We start from the raw sequence: 23310 nt of genomic DNA, 5'->3' as shown, positions 1-23310 counted from the left end.
ACATGGTTGTAACAGAAACGTGGTGATACACAGTGAGAGTGGGTTATGTGCTCTTGGACTTCTTCTTGTCGTCAACCTTATCATCCTTTGAGCCCTTCTTCTTATCATCCTTCACCTTGGGCGTCTTGGTCGCATCATCACTACTCTTCGTCTTGGTAGTCTTCTCCGTCTTAGTCTTGGTAGTCTTCTTGTCATCATCATCCCCGGAGTGCTTCGACTTGCTAGTCTTCTTAGCATCATCGCTAGCTTTTGTCTTGGTGCTATCCTCTTTCTTGGTCTTGGTGGTCTTTTTCGCATCGTCACTTGTCTTTGTCTTGGTACTGTCTTCATTCTTGGTCTTGGTCTTGTCGTCCTTCTTCTTGTCGTCGTCCTTGTTTTTGCCGTTTTGCTTCTTGTTGTTGGTCTTGAAGTACTTGGTCTCATCCTCGTCATCATCATCGCTGCCAGAGGTTTCTCCCTTCTTGAGAGTGCCGATCTTTGTGGCTGGACGAGTGAAGATGGTGACTTCAGGGTCACCTTCAACACCATCATCGGAACTATCGTCACCATCGTCATCGTCATCGCGCCTGTCAAGGCCACGGCGCGATGCACCACCGGTCTTGGGGTTGATGAAGCCAGCGACGACAGCGTTTGACTTTGTACCGGAAGAAGAAGAAGAACCAGCGGGTGAGAACTTGATCTTGGTGTCGGCGGCGTTCTTGTTGCCAGTCTTGTCGTCTGGCCGAAGAGCATAGCCCGCCTTGGGTGCACCGCCAGGAGGAAGAACCCAAGCTTCAGCACCCAAGATGCTGCTGAGGCAGACTGTCAAAGCGAGAACAGGCTTCATTTTGAAGTTTTGAATGAAATGAAATGATATGATATAGTGAGATAGGGAATAGAGCGAGTGTGTTTGAGTTGGAGTGTTTGTTGAGCTGATCAGATCACAGCCTTGCAAGACAGCAACCAGTACTTATACGTCAGTCGTAGGCACGATGTAGTGAGATCTTGGCAACGAATTGATCACCCTTTGGGAAAAGTTAATCACCAATGCAGGAACGCTGATCAGGGCCGGGACCTGGCATGAGGCTTGTCCGATAAAACACGGTACCTTATTCGGTCTTGGCCGCAAGAGTCTAGCCACAGGTGATCTGGGCTATCAAATGCCTATGAATTCAGGAATGTGAATAGTTTACATACCAGCTATGTATGTGGCGCGGGTCTGGGGTTAGTAGACAATGACAGTTAACTCTATTTAATGGCCGATCAGCGCCATGTAGACATTCCTTTACCCATTTCGACTGTTCCTGGAGTCTATTCACTGAGATATTTGTATCGTTTTAATGAGGTCTCGATTAGGTTGGCCTCTTCCGATCCGCCACCATGAGCGAGGTGAAAGTTACGTTCCTGGGCCCTCAGGGTCTGGAATGTTAGGGACCACGCGGGGATGTTAGTTCGATTAGAGGATCTGGATCAGGGTTTTAGCTTGGGGATCACAGGTGGATTATTAATGAGACAGGAAGCCTTGTTGCACGTGGGCAAAGCTTGGTGTTGTGCTGTGCCAAATAGGGGACCAGACGGGAGCGGCCGGAGTGTCTCTGCAGCGCACAATGTAATTATTTGGAGCCATTAAGTATGAGGAATCCAGAGGCCCTGAGGTGATTTAAGTCCGTAAGAAAGCGGAGAAATACTCCGAACGCAAGTGACTTGCAAGGATATCTTGGTTATGCTAGCAGTCCTGCCTATCATTTGGCAGAGGCAGTTTCGTAGAAATCTCATCTTGAACTCATCCATACTAAGGACTCACGTGCAAGACAATTTGACTGCAGCTGGATGATATCTATGAAACGGTAATCGAAGACCATTTGTAGAATGTGGTAGGCCGCAATGTGGTATGCCTTGCGGGCTACCGTCCGGCCAAATTGTGCGATGTTTGCGCTCTCATGGCCTCAAACTGGGCCAACACCAAGGCGCGGGCAATAAACTTAGCCAACGGCTTTCAACAGCGGTTACATCTCGATTGTTATTGATGCAGATGAATGAATGGTGTGAGTGGTCGCAAGCATGCAGGAGGCCTTCCATGCCGTCATCAGAATAAAACAGAGCCTCGTCTGACCAAACTCAGCATCATCTCCTCCTTTCATCAACACCACCTACGCAACGAGCAACTTCACCAAGATGAATCCACTCACCTCCATTATCTCTTGTCTTACCGGCCAAAGCGCCCCAACTCAACCGTCTCTTCAGGTGAGCGAGATCAACACAGACTCAAAGCTCATCACCGCCCAACCAGTCCTCTACTCTGACGACGCAGCCTCTCAATTCGTAACCATTCTACAAACCCACACGGGCACCCAAGCTCAACTTCACCACCGTCTTGAACAGGTCGTTTCCACCACCGGCTGGACATCAAGCCTCGCCGAAGCCATCGAGCGCAAGATCGAGAACCTCTTGAAAGATGGCGCAGAGCTTGCTAAGCCCATGGCTGAAGCCGTAAAGAGAGCTACAAACACCGCTTTGGAGTTTGCGAAAGAACATCCTGTTTATGCTGGGTTGATCGCAGCTGGTACCATTGTTGCTATCGGTGTTTTGGTGGAGTTTGAGCTTGTTTGGGTGCTGAGAGCGCTGGGGTTCGATGAGATTGGGCCCAGAGTTGGTAAGTCATTTTGTTTGCGACTGTGATAAAAGTAAAAGCTAACGGTTCTTAGGGAGCTTTGCCGCGAGATGGATGAGTAGCCTTGAGAAGGTGCCCAAGGGATCGATTTACTCGTATTTTCAGAGGCTGGGGATGAAGATTGCTAAGTGAAGTCGGGTATGGAGATGGAAACAATTGAGTGACACCCGCCGCTGCCAAGTCGGTTTGACGGAAGCATTTCCTTTTGCTTGTCAGTTAATTAGACCGACAGTCATTTCCATATAAGCGACATATGGTATTCAATTCATTGGCTGTGCTGAGAATATGGCTGTTTTGGCGCTGTTAAGCTTATTCTTTAGGCTTCATGTCAACTGTCAACCATGCTCCTTCTAGTCACATTCAAGATACTACAATTACCCCGAAATCTGTCGTGAGTGATGTAAAAGCGCCCTCCAAAGATCAAACCCCGGACATTCACACCCGAAGATCGGCGAGAGGCATTATCACGACATTATGCCTCTCGCCCCTCCAAATTTACCCCGCCATTCAAAAGAACCCCTCCCCCACGTCTCCAAGTACAACGTCGGGCTTGACCCGAGGTCTACAGGAAAGTGTTTACATCATAAATATCATGTAAATAACCTATTCTCCCTCAACCTTGTATTATTTTCTGTACTGCTCGTTGCTCTGTGAGTTGTTGCCATGCCTCTGCCTACGTCGTCGATTTATGAGCCGCCTTCGGCTGGCTTCACTGGCTTTCCTTCAAGGAGGAGTGTTGTTCATAGCACAGAGGGTATTGTCGCGGCGCCTCAACCTCATGCTGCGAACTGTGGTCTTGAGATTTTGAGGGCTGGTGGTAATGCGGCTGTAAGTCAGTGTTCTTCATACCCATGGTTCAGTAGCTAACAGACATCAGGACGCAGCTGTCGCAGTTGGTATGATCATTGGACGACAACCGTGAACGAGGATTGGGACGCTGATATGAAATAGCTGCCGGTCTGAATGTCACTGAACCCGTATCCACCGGCATCGGTGGTGACATGTTCCTCCTCTACTTCGACGCCACCACAAAACAAGTCAAAAGTCTCAACGGCTCCGGCCGCTCCGGCTCAAAGCAGACCATTGAGAACATCCGCAAGAGCCTCAATATCCCCGACGGCAAAGTTGGCGAAATCCCAACTCATCACGTCCACGCTGCTACTGTTCCCGGCGCTGCAGCTGGCTGGGTCGATACCATCGAGCGATTCGGCAGTGGAAAAGTTAGCTTGAGCCAGATCCTCGAGCCGGCTATTAAACTAGCTGAGAATGGCTTCCCTCTTACTGAAATCGCTTCTCACTCTGTAGGTACCGTTCTTGTGAGTGCGGGATTTGGACTGACTTGAGGTAGTGGCAAGCTCAAGAGAAGCTTCTTCGTGATGCATCACCTAACTTTGCAGAGATGCTCAAGAAAGACCCATCTGCGCAAGATGGTGTGAGGGCTCCTCGACCAGGTGAAGTCTTCAAGAACCCAACTCTCGCACAAACATTTAGAGCTTTGGCGACGGAAGGTAAGAAGGGCTTTTACACCGGTCGCATTGCAGAGGAGATCGTAAAGGTCGTACAAGACCTGGGAGGATATCTCGAGCTCGACGACTTGAAGCATCATCTTGAAACCGGCACCCAAAATACGGAACCTATCTCTGTTAAGTTTCGCGGTCAGGGCCTCACGGACAAAGACCCCAATGGCGGTGTTGAGCTTTGGGAACATCCCCCCAACGGCCAGGGTATCGTCGCTCTCATGGCCCTGGGCATAATCGAACAGCTCGAGAAACAGGGAAAGATTCCAAGATTCACACCAGAAGATCATAACTCTACGGCGTATCTCCACGCTATTATCGAAGCGCTACGTCTCGGCTTCACAGATGCAAGTTGGTACGTCACGGACCCGGACACCACAAAGGTTCCTACCGCTGGCATGATTTCATCCTCATATCTCGCCGAACGCGCCAAGATCTTCTCTGCTTCAAAAGCCCACGACGGTGTTCAGCCCGGAAACCCCGATTTCGTATCTCCCGCTCTTCAAAGCAGCGATACAGTTTACTTCACTGTTACTGATTCCGCTGGTAACGCTGCTTCGTTTATTAACTCCAACTACGCTGGTTTCGGAACGGCGATTATTCCCAAAGGTTGTGGCTTCACACTTCAGAACCGTGGTGCGAATTTCTCGCTGGATGAGAAACATCCTAACAAGCTTGAGCCGAGAAAAAGACCTTATCACACGATCATTCCCGGGATGGCGACCAATATCAGTGATGGGTCCCTGCATTCTACATTCGGTGTAATGGGCGGATTCAACCAACCCCAAGGAACCATCCAAGTTCTACTCAACCAAGTTCTCTTCGGTCTGAACCCTCAACAGGCTCTTGATGCACCACGAATCTGTATTGGAGCCGGTATGCCGGACGAAGGTAACGTGTTGGATTGGACCGTTCATGTGGAGGAGGGTATTTCTGAAAAGACTGTTGACGAGTTGAAGAAATTGGGGCATAATGTTGTTGTGCTTAAGGGGTGGAAGAGAGCTATGTTTGGGCGTGGGCAGATCATTAGATATACTGTTGATCCGGATGGAACGCCGGTTTGGTCGGCTGGTAGTGATCCTAGAGCTGATGGTGCAGCATATCCTCAGTAAATACTTCTCCGCAAGAAAAACAAGACACCCATTGCCATGATGTAATGCAAAAGTCACTACCGTAATGAGTCTGCATCTAAAAGATCGTAATTCGTTTCAATTCCATCATAGAAGGGTCGAGGTCTCCAGATTCATCAGCGTACTTATCCAAACGTCCAGATATCCCCCAAAAGGGCTGATATGCCAAAGTCAAGCAAAGCACTGGACCAACAACCCTGTATCCGCCCGAACATCTTCTTAAAAGAAAAGGTTCCGATGAGCCGCAGAAAACCCAAAGCTCGTCATCCCTTTGGACAGGGAATTCGGCCTTGACTTCGAAAAGGTTCTGACTAACAAACATCTTTTGATCGTTGACAATGAAGTCGGAATCTAGGAACACAGCCCATACTTGTATTGCGGTAGTCTTCATGTCAGGGTATACTGGATGTCGGAGTTGGACAAATGAAGAATCGGCATATCCTACTTTGATGTAATGATTGCTGACTCCCGAGTCTATCTCTTCCACGTACTTCATAGCTTCAGGAAGATGTCGAATTTCGTCCAGGTTAACGACCCAGGAGGGTAACGACTGGACTGTGGTCCAATCCACAACCCATGAGGGCAGCAACTTTCTGCAGCCAGTGGATGAGGGCTCACCACGGCCAAGGTATGATAAGACTTCCAAGCTATCCTCAAAAGTAATGATACGCCTTGTAGTCTCCACAAGAAGTCTCTCGAAAGTGTTCTCATATGCATAGTCCGGTATTATTGCGTAACCAGGGTGCGCAAGTCCAACCATGGAGTAGATCCGATCCCGCTCATCAGAAGACTCGCTGTTCTGTGTATATACAAGAAGCTTCTTCAGATCGTAATCTCTATACCACTCGTGTTTGGCGAGAAAGACACTGAGAACCTTGGAGATGGATCGCGAAACCTGAGTACGAGTGACTTTTGCACGCTTCAGCTTCTTCTTGATACACGTTCCGCGGGTCTTTTCTGGCTCGAAAAGGACCTCCAGCGTTGATAGGCAGAGGTCGGGCATGAGTGACAGCATAATTTCGTGTTTCATAGAGTGCTGTCCGTAGAGAAACGTCGCTCGGCACGAAACCATAAACTCTTGAAAGACCCATGCTCTTCCCCACCATGGACTGCTCAAGACGTCGCAGAACTTGATCCAACCATCCACAAACTCATGATGGCTCAGGCATTCCTCCATCTCTGTTCGGAATTGGGTAGTTGAAAAAGGATGTCGACGATCGCCCCCATCTTCTGATGGAAGTGTCTCTCCGATAATCGCCCGATTCACATAGGTTTCCTCCAGTTCTACAAGCCATCGCATACCGTCTCCTTTTGTATCGGCCACAGACAGGCAAATAAGAGTCTCTTTCGCACTCTCGTATATAGCCCTCATGAACCCAACTTGAATAGATCTCTCTATCAGATTAGCCTGGTTGATACATATCTGATCCACCCACAGGAACAAATCTCGATGATACGTATGTGTCTCCCAATAGTAGCGAACTGTATTCAAGGCGTGGTGTAGGTTGGCAAAGACGTTACACCTTGCCCCATTGACGATGATGGGCTTTGTGTTGCGCGCATCACCTGCGCAGTAAGATAGTGCAAGATATTGCTTATGCACATCAGCGAGTTTCACGCTGGGTAATAATTCGCATTCGATGAAGCCCGATCCTGAGTTGGGCAGGATTTTGAGAAGGCGGATTTCCCTGTCGCTGGTATTGAGGTCTCTGTAGTGTACTTTGGAGAGAAACTCGCTGTTTTCGGGGGTGCAGAAGATGTCGTGTCCTGGAGGTTCATTTGCCGTGGTCGTCAACGTTAACTTTGGTTTTATGTCCATGGGAATTTTCGATAAGCGTGGTAAAACGGACTTATTTAATTAACTGTACTACCCGAACTTATAAATTTGTTGAAGCTCATTCAAGACATCAGCGTTCTCCGTTGCGATATTTAAATGGCATGTCAGAATGCGTTCTGAGGCGAAGCACATAAGGGCATCTCGTGATTGGATGACTGGGTTCAAACAGTCGCATTGTGAACCACGGTCACGAATCTTTCAGAACCTCAATCTTGAACGACTACCACCATATTTTATATCCAGCACTTAGAGGGATGTCCGTATTCTGTACCTTGAACAGATGCACACCCAAATGCGGGTAACAAGACCACTACTTTGCGAAACCTACCCATTGCTGTGTCTCGCCAATACGTTCTGAATACTGTTTATTGACTCGAGTTTCTCTCTAAATTACCAAGCTTCATATCACAAGGAATAAAACCCCCTAAGGCCAATCGACGAATTCTTCGACGGCAGCCACTCATTTGTGCTGGGCATATTTCTTGCGCGTCTCAATCACATACCATCAGGGAAAGCTGCTAGATTTCTTCAGCTATGTGACTTATTCACTGTCAGATCAATAGATGATATATCATACAATGGCCGTATACTTACAGTGAGGCGCTCAAACAGACTCCCGCTGCCATGCCGCTTATCCGCCCAAGGCTGGGGCCGGGCCACGAGCTGAAGTTCAACATGGCCACTTGCGTTGCGATGAAACGTGACTACACCGAGTCACATTCGTGGGAGATATAAAATATCATCATTTGTATGGATGCGTTCAAAGGCCAACGCATGGAGTCTTTCAGCTTCTCAAATAGGCTTTGCGCTGGGAATGTGGCTGGCATCACCCCATTCTCTCTAGTCACAGGTCGCAAGGCGATAAGTATAAGATTGGAATACCCTCGAGTCCCAATATGAACTTGATTCATTCTTTGAGTCATGCGCAGCTCCCCTTTCTATATCCCAGCCAGTTCTCGTCCCTATGCCAAATCAGAGTATTGAGTACTTAGCGTACGTTTAAGATCGCAAACCATGGATTCCAGTAAGTATTGATTGAAAGCGCACTTTGTTTTATAAAACAAGAATCTTACTGATATAAAATAGCTCATGATGATTCCTTTGCGAAGAGGCTCTGCGACGAAGCGAGCAGCGCAATGCAACCGTACAACGAGAAGAACCTACCCCGAGTGGTCACTTATCAGCTCCCTGTTCCTTGTGGTGACTGCTCTGTCCACTTACTCGTCAATGGGAAAGGTAAAACAGTAAGCGCTTTCATAATGGACGGTGATCGAGATGCTCAAGGACTAGAAGCTAGTCGCGTAGTCCATGTTGGACTCCGGCTGATTGCCCGAATCCACGGGATCGGCCGTCCTTATTTGAGGGCGTGGGTCGTCACACACTGGGATAGAGATCATTTTGAGGGTGTACTCAATCTGATCGAGGCTGAAAAGATGAATCAATTCGTACTTGAGAAGGACTTCTGGCTCTATTGTGCAACCGACAAGAAGATTGTAACCCGAGTTTCTACCGCTTTCGTGAGTCTGTCCTTCTGCTTACGCCAATACCCACTTACACAATTCCCAGGAGAAGTGCAGTATCAAAACAACTCGCGTAGTTGGTGCTGAGGCCATTGGGTGTAACTTCTTTGGTCAGGAGATGAACCATGGCCCCGTCGGTTTCTGGTGCGTTGGTGGCGACGGCTACAGCTATGATAAGGGTTTCAAGATACCCCCAGAACCCCAGAAGGAGGGGGATTTACTCAAGAACCTCAAGTTGGTATCCGTGAAAGAGAACAGCCCTACACCAAACGAGAGATCTCTCATGGCGGTGATCATGTGGCGCGGAAGTGGCAAGAGTCAACGGCGATTCTCCTATTTCTGTGCAGGCGACGGCAACTTTACCCTCGAGAAAGACGTCGTTTGCCCGCAAGTATTCCAGGGCCAACCAGTCAAAGCATTCAAGCTGGATCACCACGGCTCTTCTGGAGAGTTCTCCTGTGGCGAGGTTTTGGAGGGGCTCGGTCTGCCTCAGCGACTGATCGTGACACCAGGACATCAATATGGGCACCCTTGTAAGCATTTCACATCATAAACGCTCTGAGTTAACTTATATATGGATAGGCTGGGATGTCTTGTTTCAAATTAGTAGGATGTATAAACAAGGAAAAAGGGACAAGGTTGACAAGCTCTTATACACAACACGTCTACCTTACTGGGTTGACGAGAGCAAATTTGGAAAATGGCTCACTACAGACCTTAACATTAACCCCAATTCAACAAAAGTGCAGATACTTCTTGGCGCCGGCTCAACTTCTAATGGAAAAAAGAAACTCCTGACGGGGAGCGAGTCCCAAAAGGCAGTCGACAAGGCACTCGCGGAAGCCCGGGAACAGAAACTCGACTTCAAACAGTTCATGAAGACGATTTATCTGGAAGCTGAGGACGAGGATGAAGAAGACGACCCGAATTTCACTTACGAAGACGGCTTCGCAGATCTTCTTGCTACTTGGGCCAACAACCAAGGCACTGTTTATGAGTCTGTTGTTGATATTGTCACTCAGGAGCTCAAGGTGGCTACCAACGGAAAGTATAAGATGAAAGATGAGGCTGAGGAAGAGAAAATTGTCAAGTTTGAGGATGAGTCCACGGAATACAAGTATGATGTTGTCAAAGCCTGTGTTGATATGTGGAACTCGATCTCAGACCAAAAGATCTTAGATGAGGTAGTCCAGTCGAGATACTACCTCTTGCAGCTCATCTCAGCTAACGATGATGAGCTTGATGGCGTTGTGGCGGCGCATGGGTGGCCAGAAATTCCAGAAAGCAAGTCCCTGTCCCATTTGTAGAGTTTGGATAGCTTAGGATCATATACAAACATCATAAAAAAGTGCCTGCCTCGTATAATCGAGATCTCCAACCGTTGAGATTTACTATCTTCAGGATATCGTGAGTGTTCTAAAGTTATTATATATGTTAGCATATACAATAGATACGCATAAGCCAGAAACCCGACCCTTTTCCTGAGACTTGCCTAGAAATTCTCGGATTGACCAATCTATTATTTTATCATTGCTAATTGCATTCCATTACAACGACTAAGCCAGAGGACTATGGTTAACTCTTTGTATAGAATTGGTTTAACGACATAGTATTTTTGTGGGAATCCGAGAATTATTATGCAACAAAATGGCTAAGACTGCCTTGTGAGGCGAAGCAGCCTTGAAGTTGATCTCGTGATTGGATGCCTTACATGCATCATGGGTTCAACCAACAACATTCATGCGATCATGGTTCAAAATCCAGGCAACTATCCACAATCCAAGCAATCACTGTGAATATCCCAAAGCTAAATCGAAACTACTACTGAAATTCGATTTATTACTTCTTCCCCCTATTTCTTGCTGAGTTGAGCACCTACAACCCTACCTCATTACTGGCGCAAGTCCAACCGCTACACAATCTGCCGATCGATCACTCAATAGTCTCATTATCCAATAAGAGACTTTGAAGAAAGATGGGACTCAAGTTTAGTCCTGACGCGTAGTCACTCGTGTCAGAATGAGTCAACCGCGTCTGGGGATACATTTCCAGCGCATGCGGCGACCCCGAGAATTGTACGCATGTGTGCGGCACATACATTTAGCTGTTTCGAAAAGTAGAAGAATGCAGTTCTATCCAACAAAACATATAACGGATTATGCAAGGGGCTTCGCAGTGACTAGGATTATTAGGCAGAATCACCACCGTGAAGGAGTAGGCCTCCGATGACGATCAGACCAAGATGAGTAGAATGTGAGAGAAATAATTCGAATACCTGTTTTTCGTGACTTGTCTCGATAGTAATAAATGTGTATTGCCTGGCAAATGCCTTGTGCCTATTTCTCATTCCAGCAACTATCTGCTTCTCAAGTCGCCGCCACCAGCCATGGAGTTGGCTTGCGGCTGCTCCCTTGGTCAGTACTTGGCGATATTTTCTACATCCGGTTCAATCAGTGATTTGGTTGATATACGTCGGAAACTGAGGCAGAGAAGTCGCAAGAGAGGTGCAACTGCATACCAAGCGAGTCTAGAGCAATTCCGCTCCCAATTCATGACCAGATTTAGAATATCGGGTAAGGATCTGGTCGATAGAAATGACATAGTCCAGCAAAATGGACTTATTGAGATGGCACATGAATACCTCTGTGTTTGCGAGAATGGCTCATTGTACTGGCCTAGTACGAGCAATGACGGATCTCTTCGGTACCCCAGAGATCAACACGAGTAACTTTTCCCTCTCGTCACTTGACTTCTCTCTAACTATAGAATACAGGATTTACACCAACATTGTCTGGTTCTTCCTTCGAAAGAATCTGAAAGATAGTGGGAAGAGGTTACGCTCAACACGTTCACGAACTACGGCTGCAGCTAACGGCCGACGATCGAGGAATCCCAGCAACGTTCTTGGCAGCGAGAGCCCTACACCATCTCCTCCGGAGCGCGAGAGCCCCGACCATGCAGCGTTGGTTCTCTAATTCAGATGCACATGACAAAAGCGCTTACCGTCTTCAGAGCAGTAGACAATGAAGATGGTGATTCTTCCTCATCTTCAGAGAGTCCTCAGTCGAGCCAACCCCCGAGACAGCACGAAGCCATTAATGACAGACGTCCGATTCCTTACGGCAGGACTTGCAGTCCTGATGAGTTGGCTGGATATGTAAGTGAGATAACGCTTGAAGGGATACTTTACTGACTTCAGATTACTTAGGGTATTGATGAATCGGGACATCTAATTCCTGACGCGCAGCCCCGACGTGTAAGTCAGATGCAAGATTTACAAGATAATCTTAGGCATATGGGGCCGGATCCAAGACCAAATATGGTGATCGACCATAGAGAGCCTGCGAGCAATCCACCGGCACATACTACTTCCACGGGCACCCAAACGGGACTTGAGACAGATGAATATCGTGATAGAGATCCCAATGCACCTCCCCCCTCATCCATGAACTCAAATAATGCCTCTCAGCAGTCTCAGCAAGCGAACCAGAATGGCAATCAACCCAGGCCCATACGGCCACGGAACTCCATCGAATCTGGACAAAGGTCGCCCAGCCCACCATCCGAAGTCCCAAGATCTCCCTCCCTAGAGCCCAAACCCAACATTGACCTCATATTCAGCTACGATGTCCTCCCAGGATTCAATCTCCGCCTAGCACACGGCGAAGAGATCTTTCTATTCCCCCGAGAGCTAGTGTTCCGGCTACTGAATTGGCAGCATGACTTTGACTGGCTTCTCGTTTCGCTCGAAGCCCCCGGGGTGCTTTTTCAAGAACGTATATTCAGGGATGATAATCACGAGTTTCGAAAGGTCATGGCGAGGTTTGAGCAGATAGCTTGTGCTATGAAACGTGATTATGCTGAGATGGGGCGAAGTGCAGTGATCGAGGTTGCGTTTGTGCCGGAGTGTAAGGGACATTCGCGAACTGTGCTGCTGGACGCTTGGCAGAGGCGCTGGGAGAGATCTCATGGCATGGCGCTCTGAGCTGAGATTTGACGGACATGAACTGGAAGATATAGACTTTATAGACATAGACCATTGCTTTCGGAATATAGACCTACGGATAAATCGAGACGACCAAAAGCGCAACACACGAAGGCGTCGTTGACGCCTTGTAATGTGACCTGATTAACAAACTGCTCCTACAACCTGATAAGAAGTGAAGAAGGGACCTGATTCTTCGATCTAGAGGATATGACAGTATCCCAAGCCTCATTGCAATGAGCCCTTTTCCGTTGTTCATGATACGAAGCTAGAGAAGCTATAGCGGCTATTTTGTACTACTCCGTCATCGCAACCCTTCGCAGCTCTTGATCGTATTCTGCTCGTAGCGAATAAACATGTGCGCCCTCCAAATCGCCGTTCTTATCAGACCAGCTGGAGCAATTGGCGCGAATACAACCAGCGACATGCCAATGACCCTCAGCTTCTTCAGAGCACCAGAAGTCGAAAAGCAGATGACCACACCATTCTATTCCGTTCTTTTGCTGTACATTCGTATCTGTCATATAAAAGTATCTCTTCACTATTACACCATGTTATACACTCGACCGATCGTAATCGCCGCTCTATTCCTTCTGCTCAGGCTCTCCCTCAAGAATAACCTTCTTCTCATCAAATAGCTTCGCCAGATCACCATTCTGATGCATCGAAACCAGAATGTCCGTTCCACCAATAAACTCCTTCGCGACGTAGAGCTGAGGGATCGTAGGCCAGTCGGAGTACTCCTTGATACCCTCGCGCAGCTCGGGATCCTCGAGGACGTTGAAGGCGGCGAATTTATCGGGGTTGACGCCCTGGAGGCCGAGGATCTGGATGGCGGCGCGCGAAAAGCCGCACTGCGGTGTCTCGGGCGTTCCCTTCATGAAGAGCACGACGGGGGCTGAGGCTACAGCTTTGTCGATTGCGGAGCGGGTTTGGTCGGAGAGCAGACGGGCTTGGAAGGGTGTGAGGGGGGAGAATGGTGTGCGGAAGAGAGGAGCTGTTGAGCGGACGGCGACAGGCCGGGCGGCTTGTCGGAGGGACTAGAAGAGTTAGCTTTTGGATAGTAAATGTGGTGGAGGGATAGGTCGTACTGAAGCTACTGTTCGCGCAAACATTGTGGCGGCTGTGAGGGAGAATGTGGTGGTGAGAGAATGAAGATGCGCAGTGGATTTGGAGTGTGTAGATGGCGGAAGTTTTGGATGGGATTAGTGATGTCAAGGATGTTCCGATGCCGATCCCCGGATATCAGTGGCGAAAGGGCCAATCAGCGACGAGGCGATTGCGGCTTATCAACGTTGTCATGTTTGCCCATGGTGATGTTAGAATGACAATTATTCTGAGACCACAATCTGATGTGTTTTGTCCTTCAATGTTAATAAAACTCACCTCCGTCGGTAGGCTCCGATTGTTTCGCGTTCAATTGCTTATTGTCTAGCCTAGCTACTTAGGCACCTTCAAGCAGCATCTTCACCAATTGTAGAAAGCGGCACTGTCAAGTACTAACTCTCTTACCAATCCCAACGCTGGCCAGAACATTCTGTAAACACGCTATTGCAATCAGTCCATTCTTAGGTTCAGTCGGCACTGCGAAGACGCTTTCAGCACTTGCGATTCGGCTCGTGACATTCTCAGAGTTCATCATATGACGCGGGGCTGATGGCGGGGTCAATTAGATAAAGCTCCTGTCTGCTGTCAATTCTAAAGCCATTGATTCTCAATTAAACAATCAGTCAATTATTTACCAAACCATATCTATCACTTACATTTGAAGCTGAGGTCATAAAGTTGGCATCACTCCACCTGACTGCATCGAACCCTATCAATTCTCGTCAAGACCGCTGACAAACGCATCTGCATCGCACTCAATCTCAGTGCCTAGGGGAAGGAAAGAAAACAAAATTCAGGACCTGAATCCCAAATAATAAAAAGACTTAGGTCAATAGTACACGTTTAGGACACCTTTACCAAGGTTAGGATATCTTTATTAGAAGTTTAGGATACATTTGCTGAGTTTAGGGTAGCTTTTGCTGAGTGTATTTTGACACCCTATATCCAGGTCGGATATTTTCTTGCTCCCAGAGAAATGCTTCACAGAATTCAACACGGGCACGACGCCCATCACGACCACCACATGCGCAACTCAACTGAAGCTCTCGAACAGGCGCGAGGCGATGGCAAGCGCCATATTCTCCTCGCTGCCTCTGGTTCCGTCGCGACAATTAAGCTCGTCCAGATTATAAATGGTCTCAAATCACAACCCAACATCTCCATCCGTCTCATCCTCACTCAATCAGCGTCGGAATTTCTCTCGGGACAAAGTCTTGAGCAGCCAACCGTTGATCAGGTCTCTCGTCTTCCGAATGTCGACGCTGTTTACACAGATGCGCATGAGTGGGCTCAACCTTGGAAGCGCAATGCGCCGATTTTACACATTGAGCTTCGACGCTGGGCGGATGTTCTGGTCATTTCACCGCTGAGTGCGAACACGATGGCGAAGATTGTCAACGGCTTGTGCGATAACCTCTTGACGTCTGTGGTTCGAGCATGGGACGTTACGGGGGCTGTAGATGGGGTCAAGAAGAAGATCCTCGTCGCGCCTGCGATGAACACTTGTATGTGGAATCATCCCATCACTGCAAGACAGCTGCGAGTTTTGGAAGAGGAATGGGGTGGAGAGAATGGTTGGTTTGAGGTGTTGAGGCCGATATCGAAGAATTTGGCTTGTGGTGATGTTGGAAATGGTGCAATGGTTACTTGGGAGAGTATCGTCGAGGTGATTGACGAGAAGATCAATGCCTAAGGAAAGATACGAGGACGAAAAGAAAAATGGCCGGATTGAGTTATCTTCAGCGACACTGGGGGGAGTTTGTTGATCGCGATATGGCGCCTGAGGAATGGGTACAAAATGCATGACAGAGCCGTAGGGTAGTTTGATGATGGAATTGATACCACAAAGGAAGCGGCATTTTGGGGGCACAAGCTCTGATATTAACACTCGATATGATCTCAATAAAAACAGAAAGATTGATGTTGGATTTGGAATGAATGTGCATGCCCGTGGTTGGTGAATATTGAAGGTGCAGTGCAGGCAGGCGTAGAAGGTTCCTTCCTTCTTTACATCGACACTGGCTACTGCTGGATCGAATTGCAACCAACATCACGCACTGTCTCCTCTCTCATCTCCCGTACAAATAATCTGTCTTTCTTAGAAGCGCACTTATTTCCGAACAATCATGGCATCCGCATCTCGTTATTTCCTGAACTCCACCTCGAGTCTAGAGGAAGATGGCTGCCCCTCGACCCTGCGAGATCGCCTGCGTGACGACGATACTCCAGCAACGAGTTCCTCCATCGGGCCAATTCCCTACCAGAATATCTACCAGCAGGTTCACGATTGCCTTGGTAAATCCTTGGAAACTTCAAAGCCCGAAAGCAAGGTTGTTCCTACACCGGATCGCAATGATCAGGCTTCGCAGCTACGAGGTTAGTTCACGATGCAAGGCGCTGGGTTCATTTCTGACGATACACAGAATCGTATGCTCGCATGGGAATGTCCCTTCACAGCTCTGCAATTGAGCACCTCGTAAAGGCGCACACGGATGTGCAGGCCAAGACAGCCAGCTTCGCAGAGAAATCCGGCGAGACCTTGTCGCAGTCCAAAAAGCTGTACGCCAACATCGCCTACCCGCTATCGGCCACACTTTGCCATCACAATGACCATGAAGACCACCCTCGAGCAACTGTCGCCGTTCATTTGAAGAAGCTCCAAGAAGAAATCGCTGCCGCGAGAGAAGAGGTTCTTCGCCTCAGTGTCGAATAGGATGAGTGCTGTGCGACCGAGGAACAGGCTTGGAAGCAACTGAACAAAGAGCTCGCCGAGCAAGGTGGCCAGAATGGTGTCGATGCGGAGCTTTTAAAGGTTGCTGAGGACCTCAAGAAACAGGCAGAGGCCATCGTGGAGGAAAAGTGTCGACTCTTGGACGAGGTTGACAAGGTACGTTGGTGTTCCGCAACCAATGAATTAATACTGACGTACATGTGCAGGAGTTCAAGGCTGAGATCCAGAATGAGACTTTGAAGATGATGCAGGATCTCTTCGACGAATGATCGATGTGATGTACTAGAAGCAATGTGTGGGTTATTTTGGCGTCAGCAGTCTCATGTCCGATTCGTCATGTACAGTAGCAGAGCTGACTTTCAACTGGTCGTCTATTTCGTATCTCATTAACTATCTGCACCTGTCATTTCCATCTTTGTCAATGCATGCGCCCATGACCAACCTGGTCTCTTTTGTGTATCAACAAACACCGCTAACGCCGTACCATGAAGCAACTTTTGATGCACCTCTCCGAAATGCACTTTTGAATCGGCAGTTTACTGCTTCTTCTCGGGGATGACAACGCCCCAGGGGTGCTCTGTGCGACCGTACATGATGTCGCCCAGCCAGCCCTTGATCTTGCCAGTGACCTCGCCGGCCGCTCCCTCAGCGCCCATGGGGATGTTGATGTCTTGTCCACGGTGGTGGATCTGGGAAACGGGACAGATGAAGTACTGATGTCGTTAGCAGGGTTCTCGACATGGAATAAATTGTTAAACTTACAGCAGTACCAGCGGCGAAAGACTCAATCAGACGACCCTCGGCATCGGCCTCAATGACCTCAGCGATGGTGTACTTTCGCTCGGTAATCTCATACTCATCTCCCAGACGCTGGCGAGCCAGCTCAAGACAGCTTCGGCGGGTAACACCATCAAGGATAAGCTTATCATCAAGAGGAGCAGTGATGATCTCCTTCTTGCCATCCTTTCGCTTCCAGACAACAAAGAAGTTACTGGCTCCAGCCTCAGTACACTCGGCCTGCGCACCGTACAGCCAGAGAATCTGGTGGAATCCACGGGTTCGTGCATCAGCCGTAGCGAGCAGAGAAGGGCCGTAATTGGCGCCAACCTTGGCGTACCCAAAGCCACCGACCCATGCGCGCACCATGTCGTCGGGGGATGTGTGAAGACGCATTCCACCAGGGGGAGCGTCCATGCGGGGCATGTATGTCACGATAATGTAGAGGAGGGCTTCCTTGGGGGCAGAGACACCAAGCTGAGGAGCAGTACCGATGATGGTTGGGCGGATGTACAAGAAGCTTCCAGCGCGATCGGCGGGAAGCCACTTTGTGCCGTCGACAGACAGAAGAGCGATGATGAGCTTCTCTACCTCTGCGGGCTCAAAGACAGGAAGCGAGATACGACTCGCCGACATGCGAAGGCGCGCAGCGTTGCGATCAGGGCGGAAAACACGGAGCTTGCCATCATAGCCACGGAAGACCTTGAGACCCTCGAAGCACTCGGTAGCGTAGTGCAGCACAGAGGCAGTGGGCATAAGGCTCAGGGGTCCGTAGGGCTTGAGCTCCGGGGCAGACCAGCCGGTAGAGACCTTCCATGAAGCGAGGACCATGTGGTCCGTGGCGATGGTCTCGTCGCCGGAGTGAGCGGTTGCTTCATCGGGGACGGAGCGGGGGGATTGTGTGTATGTGTATGTGAGCTTTGAAGCGTCGAGGGGAGCCTGAACCTGGGGGGTGCCGTTGACGGTGGGCTGGGCGAGATCTTTCTTGTGGATTGCTGCGGCTGTGAGGTTGACGTCCTGGGTTTCGACGGCGGAGGGAGCCATGATTGCGAATGTATCAAGTTGAAGATTGAAGTTAGAGTGAATGCTGTTTCTGAGCGAAGGTCTTCTTTTGAGTCAATGCTAGGAGGAAGAGAGCGAGATCGGAGTCGTGAAGTATACAGAGGAAAGCAAACAAAGACAAAAGAGCAGAGATAAAACTTTATATACGCAAGCACGGAAACGCCAAACTACCTATCTACCCCGTCCGTGTATGACTGTTCCCCCCCCTCCGCTATCCGGTCTCCACCTTTGTGTCGTTCGGGATAGTCACGAGCTGGGGCAGAAAAACTTCCCGCCGCTCGCGGGCCCGGATAGACCGCCTCTGCCCGCGCGGTGGCTCGGCTCCGGCGATGGTGTTTTTTTTTCTGTTGGTTTTTTTTCTGCCATGCTTGCGATATCGATAGATACTAGCGCTAAGCTGGATTTGGTAGGTGGTGAGGTGTGCTCCACACAGCCTTTGACGTGGTGGTGGAGGGGGAGCCGTCAGTTTGGAAGAAGGGTTCCACTGATGATGGGCTTCTGGAAGATAACGAAGGTTGTAGTTGGCGTGTATTCCACTGATGAGTTACGCCATTGACGAAGAATTGGGGAATTGACTTTGAATTGGCATTCTTGATAAAGTGGTGAAGCCGCAATTTCTGTTGGGAATAGGTACAGAGCACATGACCCTGGAACTTGACGTGCTTATCGAGATCGCTTACACGAACTGCATATTTCCACCAAGAAATATCCGGTCCCATCGGCTCTTGTCAGTGCGGAACGGAACTGCTGTCAAGTCAAATCGAGGACTCCACTGCCAGGGCGCGGCTTAAACAAATTGGCTATCAACAAAGATAACAGCAACCACCATCCAATTGAACCAGTGTCACATATCCTCATCGTATCAGAGGTTTATGCAGTAGATAGTCATGTGCCGTGAAATCCCTGCTTGTCAATTCTGACAGACCAAAGACAAAAAAACCTTGATGCAAGTTTTCTTGGCAGGGCGGAATTGTGCATGGCACCGTGGCTAACCGTCAATTGCCATTGTTACCGCCCCTCGGTGCTGTGAGGTCATGTTATGTTTCCCCCCCCAATTGGAAGGGATAATGATGAATTTCGTTGAGGTCACATTGTGTGTTTCTTGTGTTTCTTATCGATGATCGGTCCTATGTTTCGTGGCGTGGAGACTTTGGTGTCATTGTATCGAGATGTTAGTACGATAACAAGGGTATCATCGCAGTAGACTTGCAGAAACTCGTCATCTTCAAGGTAGGTATCATGATTACTCTATACTATACTTTTTTATCCCACCCGTCTCTTAGGATTCCCTGTTGAAAGGACCTTGTTTGTTCTACCACACATTACCGGACCTGTTTTTCTTTTTCTTTCACACCATCAAACCACGCCCTACGCCCTTTCAGCCTCCTTCTTTCGCTGCTCCTCCTCCAGAATCTCCCTCTCGCGCGCCGCCGCCTCAACACTCGCCTTCTCGCCCTTTGCCCGCTGGCGCGCCTCGTACATGTCCCTCGACTTCATGATGCGCTGCACGATCTCGCCCGCGTTGACGTGCGCAAACGTGTGCGCGCCGATCTCGCGGTAGATCCCCATCGCCTTGGGTGCCGTGTACGGATCGTATGTCAGGGGCATGAAGGAGGTTGGGCCGTGGTACACGGCGTCTGGGGTGCCGCGCGGTAGGGTGTCGAGGTAGGGCTTTGTGGGAGAGAAGGGTGCGCCGAAGATGACGGCGTTGATGTACTGCGGTTTAAAGTGGTTAGTGGTTTTCAGGGCTGGGGTAGTATTGGGGGTGAGGGCTGTTTTGTTACCTTGCACTGTAGTACGCAGAGACCGCGCTCGAAGGTGTTCATGATGGGGTAGTTGATTCCCTTCCATTGATTGATGACCTCGTCCTCGTGCACGCCTACTACGACGTACGCGGGGGGATAATCCTCACCCTTGCCGAGACGCTCATTGACGTTTTGTTCGGAATACCAATCCTGCTCACGAGCGAGCTTTTCTTCTTCAAGGAGGACTTGGCGCAGGAATTCGATGTGTCCGCTGGAAAAGAGATCATAACCTCCATCAACGTACACAACGCGCTGGCCGGGCTTAGGTCCGGGTCCCTCAATAAGCTGTCGGAAACTGCCCCTTTCCTCCTCACCCTCCTCCGCCTTGGCGACCTGCGACGCCTTCCAGAAGAACACCTCGGCGCCGGGTGCTTTGCCCGAAGCGTCTGTCGCATACAGCTTCATGCGCTCCAGCATCTGCTGGCCCTCAGCGATGCGCTCCTCCGGTGTGCCGTGGCCCTCTTCACCGGCAAGTTTCTTCTCGAGGGACTTGATGAAGTGCGTCTTTGTGCAGAGAAGCATGCGCCCGACGAGGTCGGTGGTAGAGATTCCAGGTGAGCGCTTAACCACCTTGAATCGACCGGCCTCCTTGACGAATCGGTAGCAGTCGTTACCATCGCTGTCCGAGGTGATGTCGTCGCCGTGCACGACATATTTGCAGCCGTAGTGGGAGATGTAGGGGAGAGAAGTCACGTAGGGCGCGTGGCCGACTGAACGGGTGACCCAGCGACAAGCGTCAGTAGCAGCGAGTCTGCAAATGTCAGTAAATGTGTCGCGTGACACGTGTGAATGAGTCAGTGTTACCGTTCTGCGAGGTTCATGACTGTAGGGCCCTTGTTGGCGAGGATGGCCTCGTCTGAGTGAACGCCAGCGTAGAGCTCATCGCCTAATTGACGGGCCTGCACAATAGCGCCAGCGTGGCCTGGAATCGTTAGTAATTGATCGCGATGAAACATAGAGAGTAAATACCGTGGTGGAAGAAGTCAAAGCAGCCATCGACCCAGATTCGCCCCTCGAGGAGCTCAGGAGCAGGCTCACCCTCAAGATGAAGTTCATCGTCAATCGAGGGGTTAGTGGGGTCAGTCGAAGTCATGGTGGCGAGAAAAGATGCGACAAAGATACAGCAATAGCGATGTGAGTGAGTGAGGTTGGCAAGTCCAAGTTTAAGAAAGTAAAAGACCAAAAAGAAGAAGCGGTGATGATGAATGCTTTTTTTAAGATTAAGGAGCTCTCAGTGAGGTGACGTTTCTACGTAACTTGAGCTGTTGGAAGTTAATGGGTGAGCCTTTGGTTGGGCCTAACAATTTTATGAGCGATTTGATTGGTCCGTTTACATGCTGCCAATTTAACGACGGTCAATAGAGCTTAGGTAACCGTCTATAAATACGAATAAATTAAATGTGCTTGCTCTAGCCCATGTTATTACCGTGAAATGCATACGCAAGCAAGAGTAATAATGGAATGAGTGAAGGATTGAATACGAGAGGGTTGTTTGTCCTTTTAAGGGTCTTGAAGTACCCCTGTCACATGCAAACATCAGCCACGCTAGCAACACCACGTTTTTGACAAAAACACCATCTTCTCATCACTGACTCTTCCAGTTCATGTCAATTACTCCATTTCCTTCATCTAGTCTTTAATACTATCTCATTCTGTGACCGAGAACCCGGATCTCATTTCATCTTGTCACGTCAAAAGACTCCACTTTGCTCGGCACGTTCCCGATCCATTGGCTCCGATCTTTGCCTTAATCGTGGACCTGCTCGGGCCAAGACTCCCGGGACGGGAATAGATGCATCTTTAACAGCTTTTGAGCTTGGGGTAATCGCGCGATGATACCCTGGCACGAACATGTCAAATCGGTCAAGTGTCCGATGTCGTGAGGTATAAAGATGGTCGTTTGCCCGGGCCAATTCATCAATGACTTGGGCATTGGCAGAGCATCATGAAGTTCACTACCGTCTCTGCGCTTTTGGCCCTTGCGCCGTCTGCTCTTGCGGATTGGCATTTTGCCAAGAATAAGGAGATCAAGTATACTTCTGTTGAAGGGTTCTTCTTGCAAGATGATCTGGCCACGAACCCCACTGGCTTCGACTATGTAAGACCTCACTTGTCTCACCGGATCAATAGATGCTGATTAGTCTAGGCTCAATGGAACTTTGGTCTCTTGAACCGCACGTATCCCACTGATCCCAAGAACCCCCGAAAGGGCTACAAGACTCAGTGGGAGCGCTTCGAGCAGTACGTCAAGCACCTGAACCGCAATGCCAGTCGCGACAAGACGCGCTACAAGGTTCTTGTCATGGGACGTCATGGTGAGGGCTGGCACAACGCCGCTGAGTCCTTTTACGGCACTCCCGCCTGGAACGTAAGTCGCCTCACTCAAGACTCTCAATTCATGAGCTGACATTTGCAGTGCTACTGGGGTCTTCAGTCCGGCAACGGAACAGCGACGTGGGAGGATCCTCTCCTCACACCCGCAGGCGAGGCTGAAGCTCACAAGGCAAACGCCTACTTCAAGACTCGCTTTGAGAACGAAGGCATGCCATACTTCGACTCATACTACACCTCTCCTCTCGCCCGCTGTGTCGAGACCGCCGTGGAGACTTTCCAGAGCCTCAAGCTCCCCAAGGATAAACCTTTCATCCCGATGGTGAAGGAACTTCTCCGTGAGGGTATTAGCATCCGGACATGCGACCACCGTCGCAGCAAGAGCTTCATCAAGACTCTCGCCAAGAAGATCAAGTTTGAGAAGGGTTTCTCTGATAAGGATAAGCTTTGGACTGGAAAGGAGGGTGAGACTGGTGAACACCAATTGGCGCGAAGCAAGGAAGTTCTCGATGATATCTTCACAAGTGACAATGCTGTTTGGATCAGCATTAGCAGCCACTCTGGTGAAATCACCAAGCTTCTCCAGGCTCTTAACCATCGACCTTTCCGTCTGGCGACCGGTCAGATCATTCCTGTTCTTGTTAGAGCTGATGTTGTTTCTGAGGAGCCTACGTCTACGTACGCTTCATGGACTACCGAAGCTACTTGCAATGCCCCTCCTGTGACTAGCATCGGAGGACAGGGCTGCGTTTGCTCTACTTCACTTGCATCTGCACCAGCAAAAGCGACATGAGTCGGAGAAAGGAAATAGTTGATCATGTAGTGATCGCTAACTAGTACATAGAAAAAGAAGCAGTC

General features: G+C 49.4%; 12 protein-coding genes across 12 annotated transcripts; 7 read left to right on the top strand and 5 right to left on the bottom strand.

The window, feature by feature from the left end:
* Positions 1-43: 43 nt before the first annotated feature.
* Positions 44-826, bottom strand: FMAN_16160 (uncharacterized protein; the record flags this gene model as incomplete). Its single annotated transcript, XM_041834750.1, has 1 exon — positions 44-826. One exon carries the CDS (start codon positions 824-826, stop codon positions 44-46), a length of 783 nt encoding a protein of 260 aa, XP_041684982.1.
* Positions 827-2154: 1328 nt separating this feature from the next.
* FMAN_12235 (uncharacterized protein) lies at positions 2155-2782 on the top strand (the record flags this gene model as incomplete). Its single annotated transcript, XM_041834749.1, has 2 exons — positions 2155-2632; positions 2685-2782. 2 exons carry the CDS (start codon positions 2155-2157, stop codon positions 2780-2782), a joined length of 576 nt encoding a protein of 191 aa, XP_041684981.1.
* A 531-nt stretch (positions 2783-3313) lies between these two features.
* On the top strand, positions 3314-5279 carry FMAN_12234 (uncharacterized protein; the record flags this gene model as incomplete). The annotated part of the gene is made up of 4 exons (XM_041834748.1): positions 3314-3478; positions 3528-3546; positions 3602-3951; positions 3999-5279. 4 exons carry the CDS (start codon positions 3314-3316, stop codon positions 5277-5279), a joined length of 1815 nt encoding a protein of 604 aa, XP_041684980.1.
* A 76-nt stretch (positions 5280-5355) lies between these two features.
* On the bottom strand, positions 5356-7116 carry FMAN_12233 (uncharacterized protein; the record flags this gene model as incomplete). Its single annotated transcript, XM_041834747.1, has 1 exon — positions 5356-7116. The coding sequence occupies one exon, from the start codon at positions 7114-7116 to the stop codon at positions 5356-5358; it is 1761 nt and encodes a 586-aa protein (XP_041684979.1).
* A 1032-nt stretch (positions 7117-8148) lies between these two features.
* On the top strand, positions 8149-9961 carry FMAN_12232 (uncharacterized protein; the record flags this gene model as incomplete). The annotated part of the gene is made up of 4 exons (XM_041834746.1): positions 8149-8158; positions 8221-8651; positions 8701-9187; positions 9237-9961. The coding sequence occupies 4 exons, from the start codon at positions 8149-8151 to the stop codon at positions 9959-9961; spliced, it is 1653 nt and encodes a 550-aa protein (XP_041684978.1).
* Positions 9962-11341: 1380 nt separating this feature from the next.
* Positions 11342-12639, top strand: FMAN_12231 (uncharacterized protein; the record flags this gene model as incomplete). Its single annotated transcript, XM_041834745.1, has 3 exons — positions 11342-11616; positions 11667-11811; positions 11863-12639. 3 exons carry the CDS (start codon positions 11342-11344, stop codon positions 12637-12639), a joined length of 1197 nt encoding a protein of 398 aa, XP_041684977.1.
* Positions 12640-13223: 584 nt separating this feature from the next.
* Positions 13224-13754, bottom strand: FMAN_12230 (putative glutaredoxin; the record flags this gene model as incomplete). The annotated part of the gene is made up of 2 exons (XM_041834744.1): positions 13224-13679; positions 13731-13754. 2 exons carry the CDS (start codon positions 13752-13754, stop codon positions 13224-13226), a joined length of 480 nt encoding a protein of 159 aa, XP_041684976.1.
* Positions 13755-14770: 1016 nt separating this feature from the next.
* FMAN_12229 (uncharacterized protein) lies at positions 14771-15439 on the top strand (the record flags this gene model as incomplete). Its single annotated transcript, XM_041834743.1, has 1 exon — positions 14771-15439. The coding sequence occupies one exon, from the start codon at positions 14771-14773 to the stop codon at positions 15437-15439; it is 669 nt and encodes a 222-aa protein (XP_041684975.1).
* A 433-nt stretch (positions 15440-15872) lies between these two features.
* FMAN_12228 (uncharacterized protein) lies at positions 15873-16746 on the top strand (the record flags this gene model as incomplete). Its single annotated transcript, XM_041834741.1, has 4 exons — positions 15873-16122; positions 16170-16387; positions 16460-16633; positions 16684-16746. The coding sequence occupies 4 exons, from the start codon at positions 15873-15875 to the stop codon at positions 16744-16746; spliced, it is 705 nt and encodes a 234-aa protein (XP_041684974.1).
* A 267-nt stretch (positions 16747-17013) lies between these two features.
* Positions 17014-18298, bottom strand: FMAN_12227 (putative branched-chain amino acids aminotransferase; the record flags this gene model as incomplete). Its single annotated transcript, XM_041834740.1, has 2 exons — positions 17014-17190; positions 17240-18298. The coding sequence occupies 2 exons, from the start codon at positions 18296-18298 to the stop codon at positions 17014-17016; spliced, it is 1236 nt and encodes a 411-aa protein (XP_041684973.1).
* A 1386-nt stretch (positions 18299-19684) lies between these two features.
* Positions 19685-21214, bottom strand: FMAN_12226 (uncharacterized protein; the record flags this gene model as incomplete). Its single annotated transcript, XM_041834739.1, has 4 exons — positions 19685-20032; positions 20101-20872; positions 20926-21043; positions 21091-21214. 4 exons carry the CDS (start codon positions 21212-21214, stop codon positions 19685-19687), a joined length of 1362 nt encoding a protein of 453 aa, XP_041684972.1.
* Positions 21215-22066: 852 nt separating this feature from the next.
* FMAN_12225 (uncharacterized protein) lies at positions 22067-23245 on the top strand (the record flags this gene model as incomplete). Its single annotated transcript, XM_041834738.1, has 3 exons — positions 22067-22219; positions 22268-22489; positions 22538-23245. 3 exons carry the CDS (start codon positions 22067-22069, stop codon positions 23243-23245), a joined length of 1083 nt encoding a protein of 360 aa, XP_041684971.1.
* Between the last annotated feature and the right edge of the window lie 65 nt (positions 23246-23310).

The sequence above is a fragment of the Fusarium mangiferae genome (genome assembly GCF_900044065.1).
Source record: "Fusarium mangiferae strain MRC7560 genome assembly, contig: FMAN_scaffold009, whole genome shotgun sequence".
In the NCBI taxonomy this organism is placed as follows: Eukaryota; Fungi; Ascomycota; class Sordariomycetes; order Hypocreales; family Nectriaceae; genus Fusarium; species Fusarium mangiferae.
This window is presented reverse-complemented; position numbering and strand designations above follow the sequence as displayed.